The sequence below is a fragment of the Drosophila subobscura genome, chromosome J (assembly GCF_008121235.1).
Source record: "Drosophila subobscura isolate 14011-0131.10 chromosome J, UCBerk_Dsub_1.0, whole genome shotgun sequence".
In the NCBI taxonomy this organism is placed as follows: Eukaryota; Metazoa; Arthropoda; class Insecta; order Diptera; family Drosophilidae; genus Drosophila; species Drosophila subobscura.
In genome coordinates, this window is record NC_048532.1 from 12,183,803 (window position 1) to 12,200,435 (window position 16,633).

Genomic DNA, 16,633 nt, shown 5'->3' on the forward strand with positions numbered 1-16,633 from the left:
AAATTATGAGAATATTCCGCATAGTCATAGACAATCGTAATTCGCGTAATTAGGCGAGTTCAAGTAACTTTTTGTTTAACGTTTTAGTGTCTCTCGGTGCGCGCGCTTTTGGCCAAGTCATGGCTCAGTTGCCAGGCAAAGTCCCCCCCTCTGGCTGCTGTCTGGTGTGGCATACGCAAGTGTCAATTACAATTGCCTCAGGGGCGCCGAACAAACCAAAATTTAAATGATTAAAATGCGTAAAACGAACTTGAACTTCGGCACAAAAGAAGGAGGAAGTCTACGCACACTCACACATGCCAGAAAGGTGTCTGTTACCTAGGCCTAACCCAACCCGAATCGAAAGCAAGCCCAAACCTAGCCACAGCCCGAAAACCCTCGAACCAAACCCCAACTCGATTTCAAAGTCAAGGGCTACGCTGGAACGTGTTGGAAATGCTCAAATACCCCCCCACATACCGCGTAGGTAAAGGCGGAAGGCAGCATAAAGGTGGCCTGGCAGACAGAGTGCCCTAGAAAATTGAGGGGAGTTATGTACGTGGCACGCGGCACCAAGTGCGACGCCATTTTGGAGGAGCTCTCCCCAACAACGAAAGAGAAATGAAAGACGGACGGATACAAACCACAAGCACAAGCACACAAAAAAAAGAATGGAGGGTATATGGAAACAACTTTGGATCAACTTCGAATTTTATGCGGGCAACATTAACAAAAAAAATACAAAAAACTAAAAAAAAACATACAAAGAAAAGAGGAAGAGGGTAGAGGGTAGAGGCAGAACAAGAAGAACACGCACCAAAAAAGAACAAAAAGCGAAGAGCAAAAACCAGCACAACCAAAAACCAAACGTTTATTTTGCCAAAAAAAAAAAAAACACACCAAATAATGAAAATGTCAATGTCCGAACAACCTTGAAAGAAGCCAAAGGAGAAAAGCTGCCAAAGCGTAGGGAACGGAGAGGGAGAAAGAGTGGTAGGGGAGAGAGAGAGAGAGAGAGAGAGAGAGAGAGAGAGTAAAGGTAGAGCGATGCGATCTCCCGCATTGAGAATCACTTGAGTGTAAGGGCCCAACCGAAACAGAATTTGCAATGCGCATAAAGTTCTCTGCCTCCCCTAACCAAGAAACGAAATAAATCCAACTAAAAGGGTTCGATCGAATAGCAATTTGAATTTGAGATTAGCCACAGATCTATCCGACTGAATGCGCAGTTGAATAGGAAAGTGAAGAATGTGAAATGGGAATACATCCGCTGGCAGAAGTCTAGGAATCCAACTATACAGTTGTGTTCAATGAAATAGTAGTGCCGCGCCACACAATTTTCACAACTATTTTTGAGACCCTTCCAGTCTTTCGAATTGAACAAGTGATACCTTTTTGGAAAGCCTAAAATGTTCACATTATAACCCAGAAAGAATCCTGGAACATTTGCATTCCATCTTCTTGTTTTACATGACTTAAGAAAAATACCTATAAAAAATGCTGTTCAATAAAATAGTAGTGTTTATTTTAGAAAATGTAAAAAAACAACGAAACTGGAATTAGTGCATATGTTTCATGTTCTATATGTTTCTTGAGGTTTAATATGTAGTTTTTAATCAAATTTGTTTTCACTATGGCCTTACGCCCACCTGTCATGTGTAAATAAGGTACTGCCCAAGCTTAAATAAGATCTGAGACTATAATTCTTAAACACCTTGGTAAAACTGTGCTCTGATTGACGGATTTGTAATAGTAATAACACATTTCACATTTTAAAATAAGATTTCGTTGGGATTTTGGTCTAGAGACTGAGCAAGACATGGAAAAGTGTCGACCTCTTCGGATAACATTCCATTCCTAGCGAGCTTTCTTGCGTGTTTCAGATCATAATCTTTATGACAGATCCTTTTGATAGGCATTTTTCAATAGTAATATTACTGTATTGTATTAAAAAGTATGTTGGCACACACCACTTTATGAAATACGTCAGTATAAGGCTAGGAAGTAAGAGTTTATATGGGCTGTAGCCCATAAGGGTCAACCCAACATGCCCAATGTGGTTTTTTTCAAGAATTTGGGCAGTTATCAGATATCTGTGAACACCAAACATATTCTTTTGAGTCTTTCTTACCATATAAAACAACTTTACACTCATCTGTCAAAAGTAATTTTCGGACTGTGACACGGCCCAGTCCACATGCCTCATGTCCTCATTTTTCAAAACATGAGTCGTGTACCCATGTGCTTTTATTCTCAAACGCGTAGCTTCCGGGGACCTCTTGAAACTAAATAATGTGTAATCAGTCGTGTATTGGCTATCAAAACACTTTCAGAGCGATATAAAATTGTTTTCATAACTTTTGAGGATATTGAAGACCTTGGTCTTGCCTTCAACCATCTTCGACCATCTACTAAAAGAAAATTTTTTCGCATAAAAAATCATTTTTCAGGGTGCTTATTTTTGTTTAAACTATTTAATATAACAGTAAAAGCACATTCAAATTAGTTTTGAATTTCATTATACCTCCTGATTTTAGTTTTTAGTCGAATTCTAAAGTCTCCCATATTGGACCGTTCATTGATTACTTCTACGCTCCAAAAACAAAAGTACCGCTATATTCAAACATTTCTTTCATCAAAATATTCAATATATAAACTAAGCTTACTGATGGTAACTTTTTTGAATTGATTTAATTTTTTATATTTTTTTAATACTTGCACCCAGCACTACTATTTTATTGAACAGCAGTTTTCATGGGTATTTTTCTAAAGTCATGTAAAACAAGAAGATGGAATGCAAATGTTCCAGGATTCTTTCTGGGTTCTAATGTGAACATTTTAGGCTTTCCAAAAAGGTATCACTTGTTCAATTCGAAAGACTGGAAGGGTCTGAAAAATAGTTGTGAAAATTGTGTGGCGCGGCACTACTATTTCATTGAACACAACTGTACGTAGATCTTTCTGGGAGAGATCATCAATGATCCCTGTCTGTATCCACATTCAAGCCTCCGCATCTATCACGTTCTCCCTCTCACACTTTCATTGGTTCACCTTCTACATTCTGTTTGACGTGAGAGTCTTATTATTTCGAGGTGTAGCAATTGTTAACAATTAAAGTATACCAATATCTAGTAAGCAGATTTAAAATTTAAACAGCAACACACAGGTACTCAGGTCCCACACTAGCACAGAAAGCTAGACATTTGAATTTCGCGCCTACTGAAATGGATAAATGTCAAACTATCATAGAATTATCGAATCACACGCGGCCAAAAGCTGGCAGGCATGACAGCGTATAGTAGTCGCGCCCCCAAGCGGCGAGCAGAAGCACCGTCCCAGCAATGAGCTTCCGCCCGCAGTTGATAGAGGGCGCTACCACCAACCGTTCGCTAAATTCAAATTGAAAACGCAAACATTTTATCATTGAATTACTTAATATATGTACTTTCAACCAAATATTATTCATATTCTTAATCAAAACGCAGACGGCACACTATGGGGCTGGCCCCAAAAGCTCTCGCATAACAATTTACAGTTGCTCTTTGACGTCATTGCAGTTTTTTGAAGGAAAACCGAAATTGAGTTCATGAACGTTTGTCGACTTCAATTTGTGTGCTAGGCTAGGCAGCAGTAGCAGTAGCAGTGGCAGCGAAAAAATGTGCATAAAATTCAAGCCAATGCAAGAAAGAGACAAGGATAGACGATAGAAATATGGGTGAGAAAGAGATGGCAATCGGTCGGTCGCCACATGCAACGAGGTCACGTGCAGTTGGCGCTCTACACTAACACACACACACACACTGAGAGATAACACTCGGCTCTCCGCTCTATGAATATGCACTGCAAGGTTGCCTGCGCCCGAACGCCCCCCCATCAACGCTCCCCGCTGATCCACAAGCTGAATTGTGAGACATTGTCGCTGGCTGGCTGGCTGGCTGGCAGGGCGAATGGCCTGAATTGACCCGCTTCGGAATAACCTCTAAAAAAATTATACATACACGAGTATGCACGTAGCTGCATGTCTGTATGGCTGTGTGGCTGTATGGCTGTGTGTGCCTCTACTGTTCAAAGATTCTATTCAAAGCGACGCTCTGCGAGTCACTGAGAGACGGTGGGCGGCAGAGAGGCAGCGTGGCAGTGGGTGTGTTTTCTGTATTCAAACAAGAAGATCTTTGAATTCATTGGGAATTGACGAAATTGCATTTAGCTGATTGTCATGGGTGTTCGGAAGGAAAAAGGTAAAAAAATTCAATGGTTTTGGTGTGGGAAAATGAGTCCTTCTTGAACTTTATCAGCGTGGGCAACTTTTTGGGTTTGCTTAGTCTCGAAATTCGATTGATCTCTATATTAAAACTGTTTATATATATTTTTTTGCTATTAATTTATTGTTATTTTTTTTTTTTTAAGATACTTAAGGTCCTTTTTCTGGCCCCCTAAGCTTGTTAGAGTAAACAAAACTAGACAGCGACACATATGTAGTCCCTGCAGCCTAAAGACTTTCAGGCTAAAATAATAAATATCTCGTTCTGCATTCTACATTTTAGGGTTAAATTCCCAATTCTTCCTTCTACACAAATCGTATTATTTTAGTTGCTCTCGCTAGTAGTTTGTCAGAGATAAAGCGAGAGGGATATTTTGCTCTCTCTATCTCTCTCTGGCAAACACTGTCATTTCCGTTCGTTCGTCATAGTCAATCCGAAAGCTCTTCGACGCCAAGAAAGCTTTGCCCCATGCTGCATGCTACGTTGTGTGCGCGTCTGTGTGTCTGTGTCTAGCACCACACAAATTGAGTGCAAGTTCAGCCACACAGACGAAACTATGACAAAATTTAAGCTGCAGCTGGTGGTGCATGTGCAAACACATACAAGTATCCGCGTGTGTTTTGTGTGTGTGTGTGTGGCTTGTATCTATGTGTAAATTTAGATCGAGGTTATTGCTTTACAATGCTGCCCGTGCATTCAACTCTCGCCCGAGTTCAGTTTCGCTTAACAACTGCATATGGAAGCGCACAGTTTAGTTGACGATTACGACTATTAGATACTTGTGATTCAGCTATACAAATGGGTGCTTGACTTCAGACTTATATTTATGCACTGTGAAGATGAGTAAATGTTCAGAGCAGCTTTTGGGTTTGTAAGTATTCATATTCGAATTAGTTTCGATAGATAGAAATCAAACCAGAGGGCAGCGAAAGAAGTAACCCTTCTGGCTCAATAGCCTAAAAGGTATGCCAATATCAAACGAATAATAAACAAAAATGACATTAAAAAAAATTATGCTACTTTATTGCACAGAATGTCGCGCCCTGCGCTCTTCGCTCTCTCGCTGACTGCACAATTGCAATTGGAATATGCAAATCGTGTGGGACCCACTCGGCGCTCGGCAAGTTTCGTTTTGCCTGTTAGATATCTGTGAAGAGATATCACACACACAGACACACAGAGCCACACACATTTATTTTTATGAGTTATTTGACTTAGTTTTTAGCTGTGGCAAGGCTGCAAATGCACTGCTCTGATGCAGGTGAAAAACCTTTAATGACATTCAACAATCTATTGAGAGTCGGTTGGGGGGCTGCTTCAGAACTGATTGACTTTGACTTACATGCAGGGATCGAAGATATTACAGACGTGATTGATGATCGATTGCAAATTGACTTACCTGAAAGGAAAATTAAAGCAAATCAGTAAGTGGAATTCAATATAGAAAGATAATATAAATGTATCTACAAATATGTAAATGGATGGATTTTCCTGATTCGATCTTCAATAAATTCGATTGTTAAATCCATGCCCCCAACCATGTTAGCCTTCGTTTTCCCTCGCCAGGCCAAGAACTTTTAGCCAACCACTCACAATCTGGTCTGGCAGTTAAGCAAATTGTGATTCAGGGGCATGCCACACAGTACAGAAGCCAGCCCCCCTCCCAGTCCAACTGTGCTCTGGCAGGAGCGCGCCTCAAGGTGAAACGAGGTCCGAAGCTGTGGCAGCGAATGCTAGGGGAACCCCTCTCCATCGGGCGCCAGTGTCCGGGCCATATTGAAGGTCGTACATTGGCCCAAAAAAAACCGAAGAGAACGAACAGCGAATGATGATGCATTTGCCATAGAAAACTGCAGTTTCGCTCGCTCTCTCTCTCTCTCGCTGTGGCGACAACAGTGTGAATGGGTAACATGGGAGGGAGTCTCTCTCGCTCATCCTGTCAGCAGCAAATGTGGCAGTGTCTGCGCTGCAGTTGACAGACAAATGGGTTTTCCCGTTGAAAGTGCAATGAAGGGAAGGGAATATCTGGTGGGTGGTTGATTCATAAGAGCAGCAGCCCCTTGACTAAGCTCCCAACCTCCGTTCCCCTACATCCTCCTGCCGCCCTTCCAGTGTACGCAAATATTGGCAGAGGCAGCAGGCAAAAAAAAAGCAAGCAAAACAGCACACAACTTTTATTAGGTCATATGTGGCGGCTGGCTGGCATTATATCGCCCCGTACATCGACGACTATCGCGATAATAGAAATAAACACACAATCAAATGCGCACACACACACACACACACACAGAGATACAGATATGAGAGCAGCAATGAAAAAACAAACCCGAGCTGTGAGGAACGGCAGGCAGGTCAATGAACGCCACAGCGATTCCAAGGCCAAAGCCACAATACGCCTAGAACCCACACGAGGGAGGGAGGTGAAAGACAGAGAGAGTGCTTAGCGATAAGCGTGGCAGAGAGAGAGCAAAAAGAGAGAGAAATGGAGAGTACGAAAGTGGGAGGCTGGTGCCTGGGGGTGGGAAAGCTTACTTCTGGGCTTCACCTAATTGTGGGCAGGTCAGGGGTTAAAGCAGAATGAATGTACGAGTAGATCGGGTTAAGTAAAGCCATCTCCCCCACTCTCTCACTCTCTCTTGCAACTTTTCGGCAGTTTCAAGCAGTACAAATGATAGTCGGGAAGTAAGGGGGTGGAGGGGACGTATCAACTTCGCTGCTTATTGGGGTCTTTCATACTGCCGTCGACTGTTGGCTTCCCCCTATCTAATCGGCGCACTCAAAGAGTTTTGACAAAACTTGAAACTAAATAAAATGTTTATGTATATGCAAAAAAAAAAAAGAAAAATATAATGATTAAGCACACTAGACATTTCCGTAGAAATTACACAAATAATTGGTATGTATTATTATTCACATTGAGAGTATTTCTTGTATTTTTAGGACTACGACTGAAGACATGGTCCCAGGCCGAAATTTAACAGATGTGTAAGTACCATAAATATTTTACAATGCGGGAAAAATCACTCTTACAATAAGAACTATTCATAATGTCAAAAAACACATCTGAAATATCCTAGAAAAATAAACAGAAAGTAAGGAAAGCATTTCCACAATCAGCCATCAAAAATGTTGTCTAGCTATCACCAAATATTCATCTTCTAGGACATTGTATACAAGACTTATCGGTTAAAAGAAATTAGATCATTCTCTGAAAACTCTTATTTTGCATTATTAATTGGAAACGATTAATCATGGAAATGATTTAGCTGAAGCTAAAATTCGTTTGATTGAATTTATTTCAATTAATATTGGCTATTTTTTTTGGTAATAACAATTTCTGAATTTCATCAGACGGGGCATAAGTTATGTTAAAAAATTTGTGCATTGTACATATGTATTTTAAACAAAACGGCACCCATTTATCCAACAGAACAACGAAAAAGCAGCCAAGTGCAAAAAATAAACTATGCACACACAATATCGTCAGGCCATAAATCTCTGAGAGACAGCTAAATAAATGCCACAAAATGTCAACAAATGCCCTAAATACATGGCACGGCACGTGTATGTGATTATGCGAGTGTGTGTCCATGGGCAGAGAACAGAACCAGTCGATTGATGCAACAGTTACAACCAGCAAGCCCCAACCCAAGCAATTCCCAAGCAGTTAACTGTTAATTCCTAGATCTATTAATTCTATCAATTGAAAGCGAAATTCCTCTCCACTCTCTTACACACTCTCCTCTCCCTCTCTTGCGCGCACTCTCCACGTCTCCGTCTCCTTCTCCCCCTCTCCCTATCAAATGTTCGCCTACAGCCGCTGCTTTGGGTCCCGTACATTTGCCAAGTTCAACGACCGCAGCGTCCCTGGCCTAGATTTTACAGCAGAAACATTTGCTGATATCGTCGTCGCAGTCGCGTCGTTCGGTTGTCGTTTGTGCTTTTACTTTCGTTTGCTCGTTGCGTTCGTTTCGTTTCGCTTCGCGTTCGGCTTTGCGCTTTATTGGCGCTCGCTCTCTCGCCTGAGCACTGGCTAAACGAAGCAGCTGCCGTTTGGCACCACTTGCGTTGGTGTTGGATTAACTAGAGAATCGAAAGCAAAGCAACTGCTGACAGGTTTAGACAGTACTTTGCGATTCTTTCGAAGCTCCTGCCTCTGCCTCTGCTCTGCTCTGTCTCTCTGTCGCTCTCATGCACGCATTTGGTTTGTCATTTATAAATAATTTGATTATGCTGCAAAAATTAATCATAATTTCTACACACAGAACCTCTGGACTAAGCTCCCAAGCTCCTGAACGCTGCTCTGCATGGATTTTGCCATGAATAATTAAGGATAAATAAATATTACATACCGTGCCCAGTAAACACAAATATCTGTCGCCATGACGTAGGCTCTCCTCTCTCTCCCTATCTGTCTTTGTCTCCCTCTCTCTCTCTATAGCTTGTTGCGTTTGCTCTTTGTTTTTGCACAAAAGGAACAATTTAGGTTAATGGGTTCAACGACCGCCGAGGAAGTGCCAAAAATATTTAATACATGGATGAGCCAACCCGATAGACAGATAGAAAGTGAATTTCGTTGGTGTTTTCATAAAAAGATGAAACCCGACGAAAGCGTAGGTGGGCTGAAAACAGGGCAGGTGCCAATGGAATTGTGGGAGCAGGGTTTTAGTTGGGATACAAGAAATGGGAATTCAAATCGGAGAAGATTTACCATACCTACAGAGGTTTACCTTTGAAAATATTTTGTATTGGAGGGTTAAATAGATAATTAATAATCTCCTAAATAAGAATAGGCTCTATGTAGTTCACTGTACATCGAAAGGGTATGCAATCCAGGCAAACTAATTTGCAATGTGTATAAAAATCGACTGAACCATGAACCCTCCACTCAAATCGATGGACACACTGAACTTCCATTGCCCAATTTCACGATCTTCAAATACTGTATGTACTGTATGCCCAATAGTTTATTGGGTGAATCACTCACCAGCTAGAACACGTCCAATGAGACGTTCCGTATCATCGATATGCTTGGCCTGAGCGAACAGATCCTCCCGACTGCCCACCGTCATGGCTACCGTTTGGCGTGGAGTGGGGATTTGTCGAGGATAATTGAACCGACTGGGATTCGGGATTTGCTAATTACGTTTAAATTGTGTTTGGAATTTGATTGATTGCTTGATTGATCTATAAATTGGTTTCACACGTTTCCTCTAATTTGTACGAGTAAAGGCAATGTTCTATGTATCTTTCTCTCTCTTTCTCTCTCCGTTAGTATGGCACCTTTTGTGAGAATTGTTTAGCTAACTAGTATTTTAGTCTCTATATATTGTATCAGATACCCGTAAGATTCCACTAATTTCAATAGATTTGCTTTAAACTTTAGGTTTAGTTTTTGTTTTTTGTTCTTTCGATTGTGCACAGGAAATATCACAAGATGTTGGAGAATTTTTTGCGTGTTTTATTTTTGGACAGGTCTTTATGCATTTTCATCTGATGGTTGCCACAATTTGATGAACCATTATGCACCGCTTTTTTACAAGATTTCAAGACTTTTCTCTCTATATATATATATATCCCTCTCGCTCGCTGGCTCTCCTTATGACACTGGGTTTGAGGAATCCTCAAGGAAAATAACTTTCGATTCAATTTCGTATTTTTACACCAAAATTTTGTTGATTTTTTGTTTGAGCGCCAAAGCAGAGTCTCTTGGAAAGGCAACGAACACGCGCAGCGAGTGGAGAACGCAGAATAATAAGCAAAACAACAGGCGCCAAAGCGCCAAGCGGCCAAAGCCGAATGCAGAGGCGAGGCAGAGGCAGAACAAACCGCTACAACAACAAGCACACAGCAACCACAGCAGCAGCAACACATTTTCTATCAGCTGCTCTGCGCTGCTGCTCTGCTTTCCCCCCTGTGTTTGCTGTTGTTGCTGCAGAGCGCCGGTTTGGCCGCCATGTGGACTGCCAAACGGCAAACTGCTTGTCAAAAGCTGTAATGGTCGGGCACTGCTTGCAAGCAGTTGAGCAGAGCTTTCATCAGATACTGTGGGCAGGAGCGGGATAGCGCGATGATGGCGCGTTGATTTGAAAACGGTTTTGTTGGTTGGTTGGCGATGGAAAGTGAAGAGAGTTGCGGAATTATTTGGAAAGGAAAATGGAAATATCAGAATTCTATATGATGAGAGAATATACATATACAACTTTAAACTATATTTATTTTAGATATTTACACTCTAGTATTTATTTTATTTATCCCTGAAATGTTGATTAATGCAAACGTAACATACTGTGTACATTAATCAATCAATTTGTAATGAAATTACCAGGATACCTTATAAATAAAATCAAAATTTCCATAGAAATCACATCAGTATGTGATACGCTACTTAGATTCCTCTCAGGCAATCAGCCTTAACTCCATCCCAAATGTCTGTCGCCTCGGCTATGGCTCCAGACAAAATGCTTTGTGTGTTCGCTTAGGTTTGAGGCCAAACATTTAGCCAAATGGGAAACTATCAGGTTCTAAAATAAACCCAAAGCAAAGCTGTTTTGGCCGTAACGAAGAACCGCATTCAGCGTCTGATTGCCTCTTGGCCTCGAAGGGGTGGGGACTCGGTCCGGTTGGCAACAGAGCAGCAGTACACACACAGAAGCCGAAGCAGAAGCTTTGACGTTGTCCTGTCGCTGCGAGAGCGAGAGTTAAATGAACTGTAAAAATACCAATGACAGAGGAATATTATTCAAGGCCGCGCCGCGCGCTCTGACGAATCGAGAGATGACAGCCAAAAACGAGAGCCGTGAGAAAAGGCAAAGGAAAAGGCAACAGCCAAAGGAAAAATGGCCAGAGGAGAAACATCTCTGGGATATCTCTTTGTGCAGCACCTAGAAAATCCATAGGAATCGTATTTACACTGCAATTAATTGCAACTGAAGCCATTATGGCAGCAATGTCGAGCTAGAATGTCTCTATTAAGTCCAGTGGCAACATAAGCACCCCAACAGCAGCAGCTGCAGCGACAGAAACCACGAAGGCAACCAGGAGGCAGCACACAAAAGTCAATGTTTCGGTTAGGTAAGTCTACGTCTGTGGTTTCTGCATCGAGTATACACTCAGGGGGGATCCTTGAGCTACATTGGTATTGTCCTGCCACCAGCACCTACTCCTCCCTCCTCCTCCTCCTCCTCCCTGCTCTTGTCAAGCGACATTGAGCTCTGCTCTGTGGCAAAAATGTCAGCGAACGCGTTTGAACTTTTCATTGCTGCAACTCCCCACACAAGCGGTGAGTGGCAGGGGAACGGGTGCGCCTGGGTTATCTCCGCCCACTCTGGGCACTGCTGCTGCTGCTGCTGCCTCTGGGTCTGCCCTCAATTTGGCTGCTGCCAAGCTTGCGCGCCGCATGTTGCACAATCGCCAGCCAGCATCGCGAGCGGCAGGCAAGAGTTTCTGTGTCGTTGTACGGGTTCAGGGTCAGTCGTCCGAGCTGCACTCCGATTCTGGTTCTGGGTGTGGGTTGGGCCCCACCACTCTCGCGGTGGTGGTGCTCCATTAAACGTGTTAGGCGCCAAACGGTGTGAAAATAAAAAGCACTTAACCCACAAGCAATTCTCTGTTGATTCGATTAGGCCCCAACACCGTTGAGGGCTCTTTGCGAGTGCTGACCGAGTGCTGGACTGTTTAATGGAGACTGACACAGAGAAAACACACAGAAAGGCTGCACTGGCAGGCACTGAGATGACAGGAATGTATACGTAGATAATTCCAAATAAAAGAATTCTGAATAATAATAATAGAGCAGAGTTTCCACCAATGTTCTTTAGTTTTGATATCTACTTTGAGATACAAATTAGTAGATTCATAGGTCCAAAATAGATGCAGCACAGAACTCTTTTCATGGGACATTAACAACCTTTTGTGACTTATTAATTTCCACGAGTCCAAACTGTGGATCCCCCCCAAACCCAGCCCGCACATAAAACGCTTTTTATTTGCTGACACAAATCCGGAGAGCAGAGCGCACACATAACCTTCAATGTCTATTCAACTCTGGGGTTAAAATCGACCAAGGACATGAACTGTGCTCGCCTCCCAAGCAGCTTGGAGCCACCCAGCCCCCTAACCATTCACCCACTGCAGCATGGAAATTGGAAGAACCAAACGAAAGCCAGCAAACAATTTTGATTTTTCTTCTTAATTAATGCCTAAAAATATGATGAAAGTGAAAGCAATTCAAGAGTCTTTCCAAAATGGCCAACTAGCGGTACTTGGCGAATTTGTTTGTGTATGAGTGCATTTGTTTCAGTGTGTGTGTGTGTGTGTTTGCACTGGGGCCAGTATGTGTGCCATGTCATTGTCCTGAATAGAGTGCAACGACTTTGGCCCTTCAAACAGGAGGGCTGCGCTCTCTCTTTGGCGCAGGGCTTTTGAGAATTTTAAGCTTTTTGAAAGCTTTAAACAGAGAAATCGGAGAAGAGAGAAACTGCTGGAGGGTTCTCTAGGAAATTTGATTGAGAGTTTCATTATATTTTATGCGAATATGAATCTTCAAGAAATACAAATTTATAAAATGCAACTTGAGACGAAGATCAATGAGAAATATTACGAAACTCAAATGAACTTTGAAGTTAATTTATGAAATTTTGAAATCCAACGATTTTTCTGAATATTTTTTGGCTTTTAGCCTTAAAACTCTTCCATTATTTTTAAAGAATGAACTTCTTCAGATACCGGCAATTCCCTTAAAATGTTTTTGCATTTTCAATAGGAAAATCTACCACATTATAAATATATTTACCATCATGGAAAGTGGCAGGCCAAAGCGAATATTCATTGCAAAAGTTGTGATAGGAAGCAGCAGCATAAATATAATATAATATAATACTCGCATAATATAATCCGTAATTATCATCTGTATTCCCCAATCAGCAGACAACAAAGCGAGAAGCTAACCGCAGGCAGAGAGAGAGAGAGAGCGTCACGCCACGCCACACTCTCACTTGGAATGTTGGGTTGGGTTGGGCTGCCTGTCACCTTCTGTAGGGAGAGTGGGAGTACGGGTGGGAGAGAGTGCGTGCTCTCACACACATAAAACACAATACACAGAGAGGAGACCCATAGACCCAGAGACCCCGCACACAAACGCACACTGGGACAGCACTTGGCCCAGATTATTTTGAAGGTCGCGCATTATCGACGGTCGTTCACCTATTTTCTCGCTCGGCCAGCACCAGTGACTGCGACGCCGACTGCGGTTGCTTCGTTCGCTCGGGAATGCTGCTTCGCTTCGGCTTAGCTTTCGTTTCGTTTCTTTTCTTTCTTTCTTTCAACACATGTACGTGTCACAGTTGCGGTCAACAGAATAGCAGCCGCACAGAAAAAGGAACGCATTGAATAGGTAGTTGGAGTTTTTTTTAGCTTCTGGATACTGGGATACTATTATTTTCGACCTTCTGCGTATCGGAAACAATCGGGATGAAAGCACTAACTCTTATAGGAACAATCGGGTAAAACAAAAGCAATGCAAATCTTCTTTTGACCACTGCTGTATGTTTGAATGTAACCAACGAGTGTGAGTGGTTATATTTTTGTGTGTACATATTTTGGTTTTTGTCTGTATATATCTAAAGAGCGCAGCCCCACTGTCACGGCATTAGGTGTACGTAAGTACGTACGCGTATATTTAATCAGCAGTTCCTCTTTATTATTGGTCGATTTGAGTAGCGCGTGCGACATTTGTTGCTGTTTTTAGTGGGCAAGTAATGACTCGCGGCAGGAAGCGAGGAAAATTATGCGGAAAAGCTTTCGAGGAAGTATTGAGGCAGTCCGTAAATATACACCCACACACGCAGTAAGATGGATTGGCGTTTTGTTCAAAATTTCCTTCATTTCGGGGCATTCCTTTGCTCTCGTCGTGGAAATGCGCATTACTTGGGGAGACATGTCATGTGTGCGTGTGTGAAGGCATCGAATCGGAGGCGCAAAACAAACGCAACGCCTAACAAATACTAATACCCCTAAAAGGTTAATAAACACTTGGGTGGTGCCGAGGGCATGGGCACGGGGGGGACGGCAGATGAGTTTGCTGATGGAAGAAGGTTTTTAATATGCTAAAACATATGCGGAATACGAAATGTGTATTGTCCTGGAAGACAGCCAACAGAGGGGAAGCGAGAGGAAAAGTAGGTGACATTTTGGGGTAGGTTTTTTAGGGCGGACAAAACAGGTGATGCTGTGCGTAGCGGACCACAGAGGGAAGTAGGCCGCACAAAGCTCGTCGCATACAGATAGGTCAATAGGTCACGCATAACACAGTGGTAATAAAAGCAGCAAAAGATACAGAGAAAGAGAGAGAGAGAGTGGCTTTGAAAAAGCCTAGCAAAAAATCATGTACCGACCATAGGGAAAGGGACAGTACAGGTGTTCACTGTACAGCTTCCTGGAAGAATAAAATTTGACCCCCGAATCTATTTGCAAGAGGGAGAACAATTGGCTGTATCCCTGGAGGTTTCGCATATTTCAGGAAACTCGGGGAACCGCCCACTTTAAAACGTCCGTGCGGCTTCCTGAGGCAGGTATGAATCAATAATCAGACAGCAACCCACCCACCCACATCACCATCTCTTCCACGCAAAAAAACTTTTCCATTTTTCCAAAAAGAAAGATATAGAGAGCAAAAAATACATTATAATTCCAAGTTGAACATCGGAAAGGGACGAAAAAAGTGCGTGGGAGAGAAAGAGCGAACACCAGAAAGTAGGCAACAACCAAACTACAAGAAAAGGAAAGGCATGATGAAGGTAGGGGTAAGGGGAGTGGAGTGGTATGGGTTTATTTTTAGCTCTAGCCCAGAGACGGAGAGCTTAAAAGAAAGAGCGAGAATGAGAGAGGATGCTTTGCCTAGGCCTAGCACAACAGGGCTGGAATTGTGGCAGAACAGGGGTTGGGTGAGAGAGAGTGTGGGTGGGAATGGGTGTGTGGGAGTGCGTATGTATGAGGCGTATCCACCCCTTGTCAGGCCTAGCAAGCCGATTATGCAGCGCTTCTTTGACTGCTATTGAGAGGGGGTTTGACACATTGACCATGAATTTGCTTTTCGGATTTACGCAGAGCTAAATTTGTATGCAGAAAAAGGGGAGCCACAAGTAGGAAGAGTGTAACATGGTGATTGGAAGTAGAATTACAGGAAAAAGTTTACTGACGTGGGCAGACCCAAAAAGGTTTACATCCTGACTGCCGGGAATGTTTTTCTTTCATCATCTATCATAATTCTGTTTTGTTCCTTAAACACTTGCGCAACTTTAAGACTTGTCAGTAGCCAAACAGAAACAAATTCAATTAACCCATACAAAAAGGGAAATCAACAATGAAAGACAGAGGCAGCGCTCAAGAGAGTTTGTGAGTGAGAGAGAGAGTGAGCGGGCGGGCTGGCAGGCAGGGCAGGCCGCGCAGCAATTTCGGTGAATTGCTCCATTAATAACACTAGAATTAACCGAACAGAAAAGGTTACTAAAAGTCAAGGCCAACAACGAAATTCGACACATGCCACACAGGGCGGCGAAAGGAAAAGGCGACAAAACGCACACACACACACACACACACAGAGAATAAAAGAAAAGAGAGAGACGGATGGAAGAGTGACCATAGAGGAGAATGCGTGGGACAAGGACAACAGGCTGCGTTGGCACATTGACAAAGTGCTAATGCGTGTGAGGTTATGTGCGAAATTTATGGGCCTCTCTCTCTGGGTCTCTCTATTGTGGGAGGTGTGTGTGGGGGAAAGCAATCAACAGAGCCCCTTTTTGCCCATGCCTCGATAGGAAAACCAAACCTAATGGCTGTAAGGAAACATTATGACCCCGCAAGAAACAAAAAGTTCATGAGAAATATTTCAAATATTTTTCTGTGTTTTTTTTGGTTTGTTTGTTGGAAACGCTTAATTAAATTCCCCAAAAAAAAAGTAGGAGACGACGGCAAATAAACATCCAAAATTAATGGTTATATTTGCCTCAAGGTTAAGGTCGTTTCAGGCCCTGGAAGTATTTTTTTGTGTGTTTGTTTTGGGATTTTTACGGTGGGCTTGTAAAAGTTTCAATGGCAAAGAAGAACAGGATAAGGGGGGAGTATAACATAGAAAATTACAGATTCTGCGGGTGGTGGGATAATATTAATAATCGTTTAAATTTGCATAAAATTTACAAGTGTTCGTTTATCGTTTTACAATCTTAGAACTTTGTAAAAGAATCGGATAATCATTAGGAGGACGCTCAAGTCCACTGTCGCCATCTGCCATCAGGTTGCATAAGCACTAAAAGTGCAGCAAATGCAACGCTAGTGAAAATGGAAAAGCTTCTCCAAACAGTTTTCCAAGTTGCATTAGAAAAAGCGATGCCAAA

General features: G+C 42.5%; 1 protein-coding gene across 3 annotated transcripts in view; it reads right to left on the minus strand.

The window, feature by feature from the left end:
* The window catches only part of LOC117893157 (ecdysone-induced protein 75B, isoforms C/D), a 99,433-nt gene that overhangs the window by 68,082 nt on the left and 14,718 nt on the right, over window positions 1-16,633 (minus strand). The window contains exon 1 of one of the 3 annotated variants that reach the window (XM_034799623.1): window positions 9,229-9,328. The exons of the other annotated variants lie outside the window; for them this stretch is intronic. Within the exon in view, the coding sequence (XP_034655514.1) occupies window positions 9,229-9,313 (85 nt within the window). The 5' untranslated portion in view covers window positions 9,314-9,328. Of the gene's footprint in view, window positions 1-9,228; window positions 9,329-16,633 lie in introns of those variants that run through there. 3 annotated transcript variants of the gene reach the window in all.